Consider the following 17833-nt stretch of genomic DNA (forward strand, 5'->3'; position numbering starts at 1 on the left):
TAAGAAGCTTGGAAACCCTGCACCAATATGCTGAAGACCTGAGACAGGCAATGAATCCAGAAAGTAACTCTCACTGCCTAATGTTAGCATCATTTTTGAAACATTTATAATATAAAATGTGCTGAGACATTCAAGGAGAAGGTGGGGAGAGAGGGATGTAAAGAGGGAAGAAGGGAAGGAAGAAGAAAGAGAGGGAGAGAAAGAAGAAGGGAGGTGGCAGGAAGAGAGGAAGGGAGGGAGATGAAAGGAAGGGAGGGAGGAAGGAAGGAGCTGTACAGTACCTGATTTCCATGAAGGTCCAAGACATCTAAATTTTTTAGATTCTCCAGATTTGAGATTTTCTTGATTCTGAAAATCAAAATAAGCAGAATTTAATGGAAATGCAAATGCTTCACATCTATGAGTCCGTCAATGCCTGCTGAGGTAGGAAGGTATATTCATTTGAATATTTAATATTTAAATTCTTGCTCCCCCACTGCATACATGAACATACATAACAGATGCTTGCTACTGGGGAAAGATGCACAAATGTCTTATTTTAGAGAAAAGCAATTCAACGCCTAACCTTAGGTCAAAGTGTGTGCTTGGGTGGGGGAAGGGAATGCCAGGCACAGTGGCACATGCCTCTCACCCCAACTGTGTGAAAGTCTAAAGCCAAAGGATCCCTTGAGTCCAGAAGTTTGGAAACTCAGAGCCAGCCTGGGGCAACAGAGTAGGATGATGTTTTAAAATGAAAAACAAAAGAAAAGAAATTCAACTTCATTACTAAAGTGAAGCCTCCCCTGCTGGTAGGTCTGCCACGCTCTCCTCACCGCTGCCAGAGGGCTCTGTCACCTGCCCCGCTGCCCACAAGCACTCTCCTCACCACCGCTGCCAGAGAGCTCTGTCACCTGCCCTGCTGCCCACAAGCACTCTCCTCACCACCGCTGCCAGAGGGCTCTGTCACCCGCCTCGCTGCCCACAAGCACTCTCAGCATGAAAGGTTCTTACTTTCATTGTTCCCATGGATCCTACAGAGTCACACCATAACCACTCAGAAGGGAGAAGAAAAATGACGTAAAATCTCACTGTTACCACTAAGGGTCCATCAGTACTTATCGTCTGTCAGTATTTATCATCTCAAAGAACAACGTCCACATTCCTCAATGCTTCCGTCATGCTAGCATAGTGCACAAGTAACCCTCATGAATGACTGCCGCTTTCAGACCTCAGCCTCTGAAGTCACTGCCTGAGCAAAACGACTCCATCGCCACCCAATTAAGTCCATCTTCCTGATAAAAAACGTTTCCTCTCCCACCAGGCAGCACTGCAACATGTCGGTAGCTCTCTTCTCCCTTCAACCTCCCACACTCCCCACACCCTTACTTGTCTCTCCTAAAACTTCAGAATCTGTTCTTTTCCTGGAAAACACACTGCCTTACAAGCTTACGGAATTCACTTCATCCTTGTGGACTCGCTGAAGGCAGGGCATGTCACACTATCCAGCCGAACGGCATCCTTGTGGACTCAAAAGCCTTTTCCTACGACCAGTACTCTGTACCATCTTAGCTAACACCTAATTGGCTGGTTGATAGTAACATAGATGGAACAGACAAAGCTTCGATGATTTTTCTCTTCACTTTATTTTTGCATTTGCTGTGCTCCTGACATACCTAGAACACTTAGAGAAAGCTACAGAAGCTGAACCTTATGGCTCAGGCAGAGCCATGCTTTCCATCAGCGATCTGACCTAAGGGGTGCTGGAGGAGTGGCTGAGCCCATTCTGTCAGATCCTCTTGTGCTATCAGATAGGAGGGCTGGAGATTCTTGAGAAACAGAGCTGAATAAAGGCGATGGCACCAAAGAAGCTGCCCTGAACTTAGAAGCTCCTGTGCCCTGGTTCCATGGGCCTAGTGATTTTCAAAAGAAGCTGGAGAAATCTGCTCTGACCAACAGGGGCAGAAAGCCACCACAGGACACAGCTGGGGGTGCTCAGTCAGCTCCCTTCTGCTCACCAGAGCTTTCCAGGGCTCTCCATAAGCCTTTGGTCACAGGATGCCCGGCCAACCAGCACTGGCAGCTGTTTTCGGAATCAGAGGTGTATGTACTTGAGGCACACTTGATCTTGGAGAATGAAGCAAGTTTTCTTGTGACACATTTCCCTTTGATTCACATGCCCTAGCAGTTCAACCACTGTTCAACAGCATCTGCTTCTGTGAAAATCAAAGGACAGCTGTCCAGAGGAAGCAAAGACAAAGGAGAAAGAAGAGAAGAAAGAGGAGTTTATGTTAGACTGCTTCTATGGAAGCAAAATAAGAACGTAGCAGATGGCATTAGGTTCCTCTGAGTAGGAAACCCCAAGAACTTTAATAAAGCCGAAACAATGATGTTTAGGTCAAGATAAACACATTGTTTCTGAGAAACTGAAAATAGAAACAGGCAGAAAGAAGAGAGAGATGATTCTAACTGAATGCAACCAGAATTTGAATAGTTTAAAATGAGAGATGGAATCACAGCTGTCTCTAGAAAATATCTTGACCTAAGGATGAAAAGGCAGACTTTCAGGCAGTGACACTAAAGGGTAACTGTGAGCTATAGACACTAGTAACTCAGAGCCAGAGAGGAGCCATGCGTGTGGGGGTCAGCATGGAGATCTGGAAAGGAAAGCCTTAGAGCCAGCAGTGGGTTTGCTTCCCACCTCACGGCTCAGTGAGCTGCCCGGACGCACACTCCGGGTGGTGACTGTCGCATGTGTATACAGTCTGACTCTGCCAGGTCCGTTCGCATCTCCATTTCCACACCCCTAAAATGAAAGGACTTTTTTCTGAGGTCACTTCAAATTTTCATATTCATGGTTCTATAATTTTCCAAATTATCTCAAACTATGTGGAACTTTACTTTTTTTTTCTTTTATTTTTATGTTCACTTGTGTGTTATATGTGAGGAGGGCAAGTGAGTACAGTGCCCGTAGAGGCCAGAAGAGGGCACCAGATCCCCTAGAGCTGGAGTTATGTGGAGGGCAGGCCTGATGCGGATGGTGGAAAATGAACTGCCATCCTCCACCAGAACAGTATACACCCCTAACCACTGAGCATCTCTCCAGCCCCTCAAACTCTATCATTTTTTAGTGGAATCCTTAACACAACATTTGAACTAAATAAACTACACTGATAGAAACTTCAGGGAAAATAAGATTCTAAAATTCTGGGACATGACCTAAGAACACAACATTTCCAAACACAGCACTTTGAATATTACATAATTTGGGCTGAATTTAAAGTAAGGAAACTGGAGCAGCAGGAAGGTCACACTGACCTCCTCCCGCCATTTTACCCTAAGGCCATAAACAAAAACAACAACAACAAAAAACAAAAACAAAAACAAAAAAAAACCCTCTCTGGCCTACATCCCTTGGGAGTCTATCATAAGACTCTCAGTTCAGATGAGTCCTACCATAAGCAGAGAGAAATGGGGATTAACAGACACGAGAAGAACATGCATGAATGGGCAGTGCTTAGTGGCCCAGGTTCCCACCACAGAACGGAACCCTCTGTCCAGTCACGGCTCTCTAAGGCTGCCCACTAGCCATCAAACCTTTGAGGACAAATGAAACTTTAATGTCTTCCTTTGGGCCTTCTTATCTGAAGGCCACCCGTCACCTAAGCTGTACAAACCTATTAGGATCTTCCCTTACAAACTGCTCCTTATTATCAGGGTGTCAGCCACAAATCTTTTAAAGGGGAAAAGCAAACTTACTCATTTTATGACTCTGCTAATCCTTCTTCTAAGGTATTAAGAAGCTACTTGGAAAAACTGAATGAAAAGTCATGAGTACTACCCATGAGTCAAGAATTGTGTAGCTACTGCTGACAGAGCTATGGAAAAGGAGCCAGGGCAGTGCAGACTAGACGAGACACTAAAGCATGCTGAGGGTGGGGGACAGCTCCTCTGTTTAGGGCACTTGCTGCTTTCGCATGGGACCTGGGATTGGTTCCCAACTCCCACATCAGGCAGCTCAGGGTGGCTTGAATTCCAGCTCCAGGCATCTACCGCCTTCTCGGCCCCACCAGCACCAAGTACACAGGGGGTGCAGAGACACACTCAAAAAAAACACACATTTTTACATAGTATCAAAACACACACAAATCTTTAAATAACACATACAAAAATTACTCTCTGAAAAAGAACCAAACACTGATTTGACAGTCACAAAGTAGCAAATGTCCCCCTCAGGCAAACACTAGCAAGAAGGGCAGATGAAACACAAGCTTCAAGTGGGCACATATGCTTAAAACACATCCTTAAAAACCATAAAGTCAAAGCCGACTCTTCCCTTCCCTTTTAGTTACGTCATGGCACGGGAGCAATGCTAACAGGACTGTCAGACTGAATCCCACAGAACAAATCATGACGGGTTTTTCCAGTGCTAGAACTCCAAGCCAGGCTCTCAGGCATGCTGGGCTGGTGTGCCCCCACGGCTTTCCCCCGGTCCTTCCTCTAATGACGCCTGCTGGACTGCTCTTCTCTGACCTGGCCCTGAGCATGAGAAGGATGCTCTCAGGCCACAGGCAAGAGCTGCTTCCCAGCTGAGCGGCTAGACAGCTGCCTCCACAAGCACAGAGAACTGAGTCTGTATCGCCAACACCCACATAAAAGCTGGTGGAGCAGTGTCCAGAGCACTGCAGAGGTCAAACGAGCACAGCCAGGTCACTAGTATGCCCCCACACCCAAAAGGCAAGCTCTAGGTTCAGAGAGAGGCCTGCCTCAAGAGAGAGAGGCAGAGAGCGGCGGAGCGGGACCCAAGGTCCTCCTCTATATGCACTGGAATCGCCAGCACAGACAGGTGTGTGTATATCCCTGCACCACACACGCACACACGTGCGCGCACGCACACACACACACACACACACGTGCACACACACACACACACACACGCACACACACACGTGCACACACACACACACACGTGCACACACACACACACACACACACGTGCACACACACACACACACACACACACAGAGAAACTGCTTTACAAATACCTGTTTTTCCCTAATAGAAGGACACGGAGGGATTTCAGAGTAGAAAGACCACTAATTTCTTCAATCTGGTTATCGTATAAGTCCAAGAATATTAACCTCTGTAGATTAGAAATATTTTGGATCCGAGTTATGAAATTGTGCTGAAAGTTCAACAAGCGAAGGTGTTCTTCCCCATCGATGATAGGACACACGGTCAACTTTTGTCTAGAAGAAAACAGAGTGAGGAAGATTCTGAGTCAGCACCTGCCTCCGCTGTCAAATACTAGCATGTTTGTGCACCTAGGCTTTGCGCAGGGAAAGATAAGTTGGGGCTAGAGAGCTGGCTCAGCAGTTAAGAACACTTACTGCTTTCATAGAGGACCCAGGTTCAGTTCCCTGTCCCTCACCACTCAGCTCACAACAGCCTGTTACTCCAGTTCAAGGTACCCACATTCTTTTCTGACTTCACAGGCTCAGGTACGAATGCATACATATAAAATTTTTTTAAAAATTTAAAGAAAAGGGTAATTTGGACCATTTCTTTTCCTCAGGGATGAGATATAAATTTAATGGTAAATTGAACACCAAAAAAAAAAAAAAGGCCAATAGATACTAACAAGGTTAATAATTAAAGCTAAGTCTAAACTCTCATTGTATTTTAAAAATAAGTCTCCAGTATCAATCATTTCATGTGACATTAACACCAAAAATTTTCAAATATAATTGTCTTCTGTGGGAAAGGTTTAGATGGTTAAACAACATCACAAAAACAGAAAGAAAAAAAAATGCCTTTGTTGTCAGTCACTGATGCCATGGACCAAGAACCATACTAAAGGGTTTTTTTTAGAATCACTGACTCAAAAATTTCTGTGAGAGTGAGCAGAAACCCTGCCATCTACAACAGGACACTCTGATGGAAAATTCCATGTGAAGATTCTGTATTGTGAGGCAGCCTGTACTGAGCCTCTCTACAGAAGGCTGGATGTAGGGTTCAGGCGGCCAACACTAGCCTGACTCTTGCAGAGCATGCCTGCTTCTACCAGGCCGAGAAAGACACAATTCTGAGTGTGTCTAGTTATTTAAAAGTGAGCCTCTTCTGGACAGACAGCTGGACTGCCTCTGCTGTGAAGGAGTAAGGACACGGCCCTATCACGAGCTCTACCCATCACAGCATGGCCACAGAGACCACGCATGGTCCTGAGGGATTCTGCATAAAGAGTAAAAGACTCTTCAAGGAAAATACAGCTGTCTGTGCGTTTACAGTATTAGTGCTCATCAGAAACATCACTTCCGTGAAAAGAAGCTTTGACGAGGATAAATCAGAATGCTATAAACACAGGCAGAATATGGAAGTGATCAGAATTCTTTTTGCAATGAAAAAAAAAAAAAACAACCAAATGGTTAGCAGGAACAAATTAGGGAATATTAATTGTTATAAAGATATGATGCTTTAAAAACAGACCCTCAAAGCTGTGCATGGTGGTGCACGCCTTTAAGCCCAGGACTTGGGGAACAGAGGTGGGTAGGTGTCTAAGTTTCAGGTGACCCTGATCTACACAGTGAGTTCTATGTCAGTAATGGATAGAAAGTGAGAATAAACCACTGGGAATAGCCTCGGTTTTGTGTGGCGCATATTTAGAACTCATCTCACACTTTACACTCTCACAGATGGCATTTGTTATGCAAACTATAACTTAAATTATTACAAATATGCTAGTAGAAATTTGTATCTTTGCTCTTAGCAAAACGTGAATTACATCCTCCCTGCTCAGTCCCCCTGTCTCTCATAGTGAGAGCATTAACTCCAATCCCTGAAGCAGTCCTTCCTCACATAGGAAATCACCTCCTGCCCTCCTTTCACAAACTGCTATGCCTCGAAATAAAGTCACTTTCCTTTACCCCAGGAATCCCTGCCACTCCACCAAAACAAGATAGGAAGCAAAGCCTACCAACCTCCAAAAGGGCCCTGCTATGCCTGTAAGGGCCTTGGGTTATGATGCTCCCTGCCCAATTGCCGAAACCTGTACGGGACTGTGATTTGACTTGTTTCCTTCTTGGAGATAAGGCTACCTTCCTGGTATTTCAGGCCTCCTTTCCTATCATAAGGGCCAAGTCTTTCTTCTTGGAGTAGACTCTTCTCTTGAACACTCAGTCCCTGACTAAGAAGCCACACAATGATGCAGAAATCACTACTAGGTTTCCCAAGGTGGTTCTCTGCTGCTGGCCCAACTTTCTTGACTACACGTATGACAGTTTATGGCATCTTTGTAATGCCACTATCTCAGAGCCAGCCTCTGAAGGACAACTGTGTCCTTGTCCTTTACCTTTTTGATAAGCAAGTGTCTACTGATCAGTGCTGGTTTTTCTATTCTAGAGGCTCATGCTACCACAAACTCATCTCTAAAGTTGCCCAAGCCACCCTGGTCGACACTGAATTTCCTAAGTCTTACAAGCAGGGCCCCTGCTAATACCAAGCGACATGAGACTGAGTACCTAGTCTTGCTGTGTCTTTAATGACAGAAGGGAAAGTTCCTACATGACCCTTCAAACATTAAAACACTACTAAGAAAACTATAAACGTAAGCCAGCATTTAAGCTGGGATCTCAAAAGCCACTCACTCTCTACGGCTGTCGTGAGATGTTGTTCACAACTTAAACCTGGCCTACACAACAGAGCCTCTCCCTTCTGTCAGCTGCACCACGGTAAGGCCAGCTGTGCATGGCAGAGTTGCTCTATCGGTCCAACACCCACTGATCTGTGACAGCTCTCTTCCTGTATAAAGACGGGCATCAAGCCTTTACGTTCACCCCTTATGCACCATTTTATCAGGAACCCACTTTGTTCTAGGCTCTGTTGTAGGTGCTCAAGACACGCAACTGAACCAAAGTCGCTGCTTGTGAAGCTTCTATTCTAGCAGGCCACCACAATAAACACACGAGAGCAGCGTGTTAGAGGACGGTAAGGACTAGGCAGGGGATAAAGCAGAGGTAGGTCATAGGGACTGTGTCTGGGGAGAAGGTGGCCACAGAAAGTCACCCTTGGGATGATGACACCTGAGGGAAGCAAACAGGAGAGACAGACGTCTGAAAGGAGAAAAGATGATGTCCTCACCTTTCCAGGGTCAGCCTGTCTGAGTAAAGAATTTTCTCTTCAGAAGAGCGCTGGAGAATAGGAAATGACGGCATCGATGAGGTCACCAAATTGATGTGATCACCTATTGAAAATGATACACACATTCCTGGTTAAGGCAAATCTTAACTGTTGTGAAACCAGAGCCACTGTATTAAAGTTCTTTGGAGCCTACGGATATCTTTTCTAGATGTTTCCACAGTGTCAGTACTGGAAGCTGATTATTACGCTGGGGTTGTTTTCATCTTCTCAACCCTCAGCTCTATGCTCTGTGGGTGCCAGATAGCTTTCCCTTGCCTTGCAGGTCAGCAGAAAACTCCAGAAGCACTCTGGCTCTCTTTATCCCTTTCCAGTGCTGAGTCCTGACGCTACACGCCAACTACAGGATACGCTACACGATAGCCCCTCATTACCCGAAACATTGGGGCCAGCACTATGACAGCCCTGCCGGATTCTGGGCTTGGAAGGTGTCTGAATGGAAGAGTCTCCGAATGCTGACAGGGAGCTGGTGGCAGCTTTCATGTCCAGCCCACAGAGTTCTGTCACGTTAGTTGTGGATGAGATGCATGATGACTTATTGCGTGGCGAAGGACTTATTACTCTTCCATCTCCTTCAAAATATCAAAAGGTGGATTAAAAGCTACATAATGACCTTGCTATAGGATATACACAGAGAGCAGTCTGGGATAGCAGATGTGAACCTCACATTCCCATTCTCCTCCCTCTGTGTAGGCAACTGCTATTATTAGAGAATGCTGAAAAGACAGCAGAGTGGACAACAACAAATCCAGGCCACTGTAATGAGGACACAGAGAAGGTGACAGCCCACGAAGTCTGGCTGTCTCCGACAGTAAGAAGCTTTTCACCTTGGAGAAGAAACACATAGGAAATGAATGAGTGAGAACAGCGTGTAAAACACGGCATATAAAAGCACAGGCAGTGCTGCAGAGATAGCTCAGTGGTTAAGGGTGCAGGCTGCTCCTACAGAGGAACGGGTTTGACTGCCAGTAACCACATACGGCAGCTTACAACCATCCAGGACTCCAATTCGGGAGAGCCAACTCCCCCTCTGGCCTCTGCTGGTACTGCATGCCTGTGGTGCAGACATACCACATGAACTTTAAAAATACGTATAACTACTCTTTAAAAAGAAGAGCAGTACATCTGCACTTAGGCGTATCTATTTACTGGTTAACAATGGACATCACAGACAAATTTAAGAAGAAGTGGATACCAAGACACATTCTAAAGAACTAGAAGATTATAGAATGGTCTGGAAGCAATGATGAAAAGTTCCAAAAATGTGAATACCAGAGTATATCTGCCATATTTGTCTCTGTAGATAGAAATCCCACTGAAAGCAGTAAGTGACGAGGAAGTACCTGGTGCCAGCATGAGGCAGGATGACAGAACTCGAGACTACCACAGAATTGTGCTGCTTAAACTACCCAGAAAGAAAAAAGAAGCTGACATATTTTCAGGAGGTCACTGAAAAAAGGTAATGGCCTAAAATCAGTCACACCTGACTCTTCACTGGGAAGCAGTGCTATCGTGTTGCTGGCCTTTTCAGGTCTACAAGGCCAGGGCATCTCACCCTTTCCACAAAACAGTCAGTGCTCCCATCTCCCTTTTCTTAGTAACATGAAACATCAAGACAGCTAACCATGCTGTCCCGGGAGATAAGATGTAGAATCAGCACTGTGCTCGCCAACAAGCACCACACGATACGAACACTTGCAGGCAGGAGTCCCAAGCCACAGGAACCTGCTCTCACCGGTTTGAAGTCTGAAGCCAAAAACAGCCCGAGGACTAGCGACAGCAGAAATATTAGTTGACAAGGTCGTGAGAGATGAAGAAAGAAAACGCAAGGGAATAACGAGTCTCGTTTGTCTGATTACCATTTCAGTAGTCTCTTTGAGTTGCTATTAAAACTTCAAGGCAATCCAAGACATAACAGTAGATCAAACCCTTTCCTGATTTGGAATGTAGAGGGAGATATCAAAGAATAAACTTCATTTATACTTTGTGAATAAAATAATTCAATCTTTAAATATTTCAACTCCCCTTACATACAAAATTTTATTATTTTCAGCATGATAAGTTACCATTGATGCAATATACACTGGACCATAAATAGCAAAAGACAGAAATGATTAGGTTAAAAAAAGACCTTAAAATCTACACACAGATCCTGCACTGGAACACCCCGGAGTCTTTGAACAGCCGTGTTTACCTTGGGTGTGAGCGCTCACACGGAGACCGCCCCAGGTGGCAGGACTTAACAGGTTGTGCCCCTCCTCTGTCACACTTGTCCTGGCTCCCCCACCAGACCTGTAAGCTCCTGGGAGCTGGCCTCATTTGACATCTCAGCAGAGTTCAGAACAGGAGGCAACCAGTACATGAACTACTCTTCCACTTTATACGGGTTTTATTTCTATTAAAAAAGGAAAATCAGAAATTCCTGCATTTTATAGAAGGAGGCGCCGTAAAGTGCTCAGAGGCAAAAATGGCCTACAGCTGGTTTAACACTCAGTGTGGTGTAGCTAGAAGGCTGACGATGGATGTGTGAGAGGTGGTAGACGGACAGGTAGCTGCAGGGGCAGCCCAGCCCACTGCAGTGAGCACTGTCCCCTCCTCCCCACTGTGTACGGATTTTACATGATTACTTATGGGACTTGATGAGATCTCGGTAGCACCAATGGAGTAGCCAGCTCTAAAAAACCCTGAGGACACAGGACTAACGTTCAGTGACCTCAAGAGGCCTGAAGGAAAACACACATCGAGGGTTAGAGGAACTAGCTTTGAAACACTGAGCTCCTTTATCTGGACTGAGAGTGCCATTGGTCATGTTGTGCTGGTAGGCTGTATGCATGGCTAATTTTTAAAAAACAATAAATGTCTGGGATGGGTTATGGAGGGCTAGATGTAAGAGGCCAAACTTTGCCGGACCAGCTTTACATTTATTTTAAACTTTGTGAATTTAAATCTTTTCCAGAGTTGTATGCTCTGAATTGTAGAAAATTGAGTACAGGAGTCAAGGTAACTGTTACAGCTTGCACGGCCCTCTTTACATAACACCGCCTAAGCGTGGAAGAGGTGCACCGGAAATCACGTCCACATTTGAGACACAGCAAAGAACGTCTTGTCACAAACAATAATTCCGAATGGAATCTTTTAAATAGAAGTCAACTCAATTTCTGCCTAAACTTATTTTTATTTTGTATTTTATGAGTGATGGCTTTTCTATATAAAACTTTGCCTCTGGGGCTCATAAAATCAATACATCCCCACTACTTCCTCATCAGCAAGTATCTAGTAGTGCTTTTGCACTGATTCTGCAAGATTACCACCAATTCCTTATTCTAACCCTAAAAAAACTGTGAGAGAGTATGTTTCATTCATAGCTGATGGAAAAGTAAGACATTATGCAAAAAGTGTGAAAGAAATCCACAATGAAAACACAAATAACCTGTCGCTGAGAACTTGCAGCCTTCAGTCTACAGCTCCCCGCGGAACAGGAGCGAAGGGGGAGCACAATCTAGAATGCACACGGAACCAAATGAAGGAGGCAAGACACACGTTTCCGCACTACAGATACAGGTCTAGAACTAAGCTGATGTCAGTTCCAGGAATTGACAAAGTTTTGGGTGGAGGATGTAGGAAAGAGAAGAGATGGAAAAGGTTATACAAGTCTAAGAGGAAGACCCAGAGATACTTAAAAAGAAAAAAAAAAAAGACACACTAATCAATATTCAAACTATTCAATACTGCGCCTAGTTTATACAGGAAAGAAATAGATCATTGAGGAGCCCCTATTGAATAGCCCTCTTGTACAGGCATCTAGACACAGCAGAAAAAGCTACAGAGCCAGAAAGCATGGGAGAGGGTTGCAGAGAAATGGGAAGCAAGTGCTCCTAGGAGGCAGAGGTGGGGCTATAGCCAAGGACCCAGAACTGACTAGCACTAGCACACACGAGTAACTAGCCCAATTGGGAATCAAATGCTCTCAAGGAGGCTTTTCATTGACTCTAAAACCATCCTTCGGCAGTACAGCCCACTCACGTGATGACTGTGAGGGCAGTCCATAAACCACATCAGCACCACCGCTGTCAGAATCACTGTAGCATTGTGAATGCACACCCCAACCACCACCCCAAACCTACCAAATCAGCAGGGGGAAGAGAGAGACGCACTGAGAACCTGAATTTTTAACAAACTCCCAAGTGATTCACACCAAGATTAAGGCATTAAAGATGACGAAATGCCTGTGATTGTGTGACAATGTGGGAGAAAGATAGTTTCTTTCTACTCCTGAATTTCCACTGTTTTCTTATTTTCAAAATACTTGTCTTCCTATACCATCTGTTTTACTGATTAACCATTATTTTTATATCTAATATATGATCAGAACATTCTTGTCCTATTGTCTATTGTAACCCAGTTTCAAACTAAAATAAGGCCTGTTTTTTTTTTTTAATGCACTGGAAGCAATACACTATGGCGTGTGTGTCTGTGTGTACGATCTATATTGCCAATTCTGATTTAAACAAACAAAAAACAAAAATCAAACCAAATTTGTAACCAAATGAACTATTTCATTTTGTAATTCAGGTTTATTTGGCTCTAGTTGTACAACAACATTAAATAACACTGTTCAAAGAAAATGAATCTGAGTCTGCTTACTGTCAGTACCTTGCCTGCTTGCGTAGTTTCTCTCCAGGTCATGCTGTAACAGTCTACCAGGAAATGGTGGTGTTTCTCTATTAAGCTTTAGTTCAGGCTGAAAAGCGGTGTTTAAGAAAAGATATTGGGAAGAAAAAATTAACAGTCAGAAATGAAGTTTACAATGAAATAGCAGATAAAATGTACTTTTAAAAGGGATGGCCCTAGAAAACTTCAAGAAGGGCCTCATAGTATAAGATTCCATCTATATGAACTAGCCATGGTTAGAAAATTCATAAAGACAGAAAGCATATTTCCAGGGATTTAGGATTCATGGGGAATAGGGAGCAGCTGCTTAATGAATATGGAATTATGTTTGGAATGATGAAAATGTTCTAGAACTAAACAGACAAGATGGCTGCACAACAATGAGAATGTCCTTGATGCCACTGAGCTGTAAACTTTAAAACAGGCTAAACTGGAATGTGCATAGGAGGCGAGATTTTCCAGACACGAGATTAAATCAGTTATACAAGATCAGACTAAAATGCTTCCAAATTCTCCTCAAATATGATTGCCACAAACACAATGACTGAAAGGATTATTTGTTCAATAAAAAAAATGCAAACAATAAAAGCTAAGTAGAACTGTTTTGATTTTTAAATCCTTAATATGTCTAATTGTAACACAATAAAATTGCATACTTAAGAATTTAAGTGTGGCTCGGTAGCACAAGCCTATAATCCCAGCATGTAGGAGGTAGAGGCTCTCTGTGAATTCGAGGCCAGCCTGGTCTACAAAGCGAGTCCAGAACAGCCAAGGCTACACAGAGAAACCCTGTGTTGAAAAAAATCAAAGGGAAAAAAAGAATTTTAACTATTTTAACTAATTTTTCACAGTAGAACTGAAGGTCAAACACCAGAGTGACCTCATGTTTATCCATAAAAAGTTTTAAAATATATCTTCAAAGACTTATGATGCTTCTCATTCACCCACCCTTTCACGATCATATCATCAACACTACGAGTTTACACACACAGAAGTGAATGGTACCTAAAGGATGTTGAAAACACAGCACTCCTAAGAGCACTGTAATGGGAAAGGACTGACCTGGCAAAGGCAATCAGGACAGTCTCACAAACAGTCCATTATGCCTGATTCTGATAACTACATTTCCATTAATTCAGTCGTTATTGGACATGACCAAACACCAGGGGATTCAAACAAGGAAGTGGTCACTACTTTCACATCTAAATGTAATTAATCAGCTGCAGCCTCCTAATTGGAGGTCCCATCCATTCACCCAGCTCTGGCCCTCATTTATGCTCTTTCTGCTACTATCTGTAAACTCCAGCCTTTATGCTACAGAGTTCTTCCAGTGATATCCATTTCACAACTTTTTAAGGAACAAGTGAATTGTGATGGTTGAGAATGTACATTCTGGTTAAAGGCAGAAGTGTATTGTGTACAAATAGCACGGGCAGAGAGGGGGTGAGTATACGTGAGTGCTGGGGTGAGGCAGGAAAGGAAGAAAAAAAATCTCAGAAAGCAAGTGAAAACCCAGAGATTCTGGAAATTTCCAAGATTTTACAAGTAAACGGTATGAGTGTAGAAAGATGTTTCAGTGTTTCATGGTTCACCTAGCAACCATAACAGGTGTCTCACAAATGCCTGTAACTGCAGCTCTGGGGGATCTGACACCTTCCTCTGGCTCACAGAGACACAGACACAGACGCACACACACATGAATCTCACACTCATTACATTATAAAAACACTGTAACAATATTTCCACTACTAAGCTAGTTTTTTCTTCTCTAGTTTGAAATGAGGCATAGAGTGAAACCCTCCTAAACTGTCATATTTTCTCCTTCCTGAGACGCCACTATTAGAATGACACCATCATTTTACCTATAACTAAGATATAAAAGCATTTCTCAATTAAATTATGTCATACAACCAATTTTAAGAAATGCCTTCTCCAGAAATGTTTAAATGTAAGGGACAGGACTCTTGTAGTCAATGGAATGACCTAAATTGAAACAAGAGGGGTGATTTGGTTGAGTGTAGGCAGAATATACTTTACATTGAAGACCAAAATAGAATCCCCAAGTCAGAATCTATTTTTAATCATGCAACTATTTGTGTGGAATATTTGACAATTTATTTTCAACAAATACAAATATGATTAAATCTTACTTTGTTTTTGTCAGGAAGCGACGACGTTTGAATAACCAGATGAAGTCCACAGTTCACCTGAAATGTAAAAATTAAATTACAAAATGTTATAGGCACACATTCTCCCCCCCACATGGTACAAAGTTAAAGCTTGGAACACACTCAAATGCTCCATCTTTGTTTGCTTTTCTGGTAAAGAACCAGAAAATAAGCAGATTTGTAAAATCATGTCTATAAATTAAACGCTTTCACTGATTTATTTTTCAAAATTTCAGAGGCACCAATTTAACCCACCTTCTACCTCAGGCTTTGGATCCCCGCAATTTTTCCTGCCAGTCAATATGTCAGTGTTCGAATGAAGGAGTTGGGAGTGTCTAAAAACAGGCCCTTTCTCAATTGAAAAACGAAGGAAAGAAAGAAGGTAGGGGGTAACTAAAGGAACCCCAGTGTCTGCCCAGCAGACCAGCTCCACCTTCTGGGGAGCTCAGATCCTGGACAGGATTTTAAGCATCTATCAGACAATATTCAAATACTCTCGGAGTGCTTTGGACTAGCGCAGGAACCCCTAGCCTCAGTCAGACAATAGCTTGAGCAGCCGTGGTCCCAGTAATGCAGCCCATCACCTAGGACAAAGGCTCCAGTCAGGGAGGACAAGACTAATGGAAAGGAAGGAAAAGCAGGCAGGCCCAGCTCACGTTGTTTGCTGCCCGGCCAGAAACGGAGCGGTATTTCCCAGGAATCATGGCAGGAGACTGTCCAGGATGTTCGATCCTCCTTCGAGGTAATGCTACAGCTAAGATTCAAAGAGACCAAAAGGGGTCATCTCCCAGGCAACCCGCTCAGTGGTTGCCATAGAAACCACCATTTCCGGTCTGGTCCTCGCCCCAGATCTGCCGGCCGGCCGAGCGGCTGGCCTCCGGGTGTATCGGTGGGGCCCGGTGCGTCAGCACTTCCTCGTTCTGCTCTTTTTCGGGCCGCGTGAAAACAGCGGGAGATCCGGAGGAGGAGAAGATGGGGAAGAGGCCGGACACTTTGGTGGCTATGGCAACCCCGACTTCCGGTCCTCTTCTTTTTACGACCCGCCTCAACTCTGCCCGCGGGAAGTTTGATTCCCTTTCCCTGCGCCTTCCTGATTTCCTGGAAGAGTCGCAGGGAATCGCTGGAGAAAGATACCCAGAACCTTCTCATTTGGAACCCCAATTGCGCTCTTCCGCCGAGCCGAGGCCAGGAAGCCCGATTGGAGACAAACAGTGAAGAAGAAGTCAGCTTCCCCGAGGCCACTGCTGGCGGAGGGACCTAGTGCGCCGGACCTGGGAGCCCCTACTGACTGTCCCCAAGACAGTCGACCCGTCTGAGGAACGAAGCTGTGAGGCTACTGCTGAAGACAGGCTTGCTGATAGTAACCCTTTCCATACCCAAACTCATCCAGAAATTAACGTCCCCGGGGGCCTGGAATCATTATAGCTGCAATTCCCAGACCAATATTCTTTCTACAATAATGAGCCGCTTCCCACATCTGGGGGGATGCCTGGACTCTTTCTCTTTAGAATACTAAAAAGTCGTATTCTATTACTGTTTGGAATGCAAACATGTAATCTTTGGAGAAAAATTATTTACCCAATTTACACATCCTCGAATGTGTGTGCGGTTTTTTGTTGTTGTTGTTGTTTGTTTTGGATTGATCCTTGCCCTTCCACACCTGTTCAGTTTAATACCACTGTCTCAAAACGTTCATAAATGTAATATTGACCTTCTCAGATTTTGGTTCCTCTATGTTCCTTCGTGTTACAAAATGACTGTAATCACAGTTGACCATTGGCCCATGCGTCGTGCTTCTGAAGCCCGTGTTCAGCCTGTCCTCTCTTCACTGACTCATTTTCCAGCAATGTTTTGAATGCTAAATACCCTGAATCTCATGGAGACAGTAGATGTGGTGATGAGAGAAGACTGGGCACCTGAGGTAGCACTGTGGAACTGCATAAAACTGTGGGAGTTAGGCCACGCCGTTGCAGCTGCAGCTCAGGGGAATTACCTATTTGTTGTGACCTTTAACTGCAGTGCTCTCAGCAATCCAACTGTGATGGTTGAGCTTGTTTGTCAGTTTGACTAGGGCTATCATCAACTAAAATGCAAGGCCCTAGGAACTCCTTTGAGAAATTCCTTGATCCGATCATTTGAAGCAATGAGAACCCACCCTCAGTGTGAGTGGCACTTTCTGATGGCAGCTCAGGTGAAAGGAGATGAAAAACGGAAACTTTGCCTTCTGCCTGCTTGCCTTTTCTCCTGGCAAGTTTTTTCATCTCTCTTGTTGTTGCATTTCTTATCCAATATTAGAGAAAGCTTCTTAGGGCTTCCAACAGTGTCTGAAGATGAGCAGCTCTCCAGGAATCCTGCTGGCTTTACCTGCGAGCCTGGGACTGCACCCAGCCCTGTGGACTGAGCAACTAGCAGATTCCCAGTATCTCTGGTACGATCACATCCTATAAGGCAGTCTAGTAAATCACCTCTTAGTACATGCTGAGTATATCAGTCTCTTCCTTATAGAAACTAACTAATACACCAGCCTCCCAGTTTCCGACAAACCCAAGCCCACCCTTCTTCAGAAACGGTTCAGTAATGAATCTGGATGCTCTAGTGAGTCCTGCTTAGTGGATTTCTCTAGAGTGCTCTGATCAAACCCAATTGGCTTTGTCAGCTCTCTGATAGGACGCACCTGGTCACTAACTACTGTATTTCCTTGAATGTGTTTTCGCAGATGCTCAGCTAATAACTGTCATAGTAGGGATGGAGGTGTTCCATGTGTTTAAAGCTCTAGACAGTTCAGATCTTCCCGGCGCTCTCTGAAGAAGACCCTGTCAATCACA

At 44.2% G+C, this 17833-nt stretch overlaps 1 protein-coding gene across 5 annotated transcripts in view; it reads right to left on the minus strand.

Moving 5' to 3' along the window:
- Positions 1-15994, minus strand: part of Lrrc49 (leucine rich repeat containing 49) — a 97475-nt gene extending 81481 nt beyond the window's left edge. Inside the window, exons 1-7 of one of the 5 annotated variants that reach the window (XM_021641543.2) lie at positions 15665-15994; positions 14991-15047; positions 12814-12910; positions 8544-8741; positions 8113-8215; positions 5022-5225; positions 282-348 (exon numbers count right to left, since the gene is read on the minus strand). In XM_021641543.2, coding sequence (XP_021497218.1) covers positions 282-348; positions 5022-5225; positions 8113-8215; positions 8544-8741; positions 12814-12910; positions 14991-15047; positions 15665-15712 — 774 coding nt within the window. In that variant the 5' untranslated portion in view covers positions 15713-15994. Of the gene's footprint in view, positions 1-281; positions 349-5021; positions 5226-8112; positions 8216-8543; positions 8742-12813; positions 12911-14990; positions 15048-15263; positions 15359-15664 lie in introns of those variants that run through there. The other 4 variants (XM_021641544.2, XM_060375442.1, XM_021641545.2 and 1 more) reach the window with 4 other exon arrangements.
- Between the last annotated feature and the right edge of the window lie 1839 nt (positions 15995-17833).

The sequence above is a fragment of the Meriones unguiculatus genome, chromosome 1 (genome assembly GCF_030254825.1).
Source record: "Meriones unguiculatus strain TT.TT164.6M chromosome 1, Bangor_MerUng_6.1, whole genome shotgun sequence".
Classification (NCBI taxonomy): Eukaryota; Metazoa; Chordata; class Mammalia; order Rodentia; family Muridae; genus Meriones; species Meriones unguiculatus.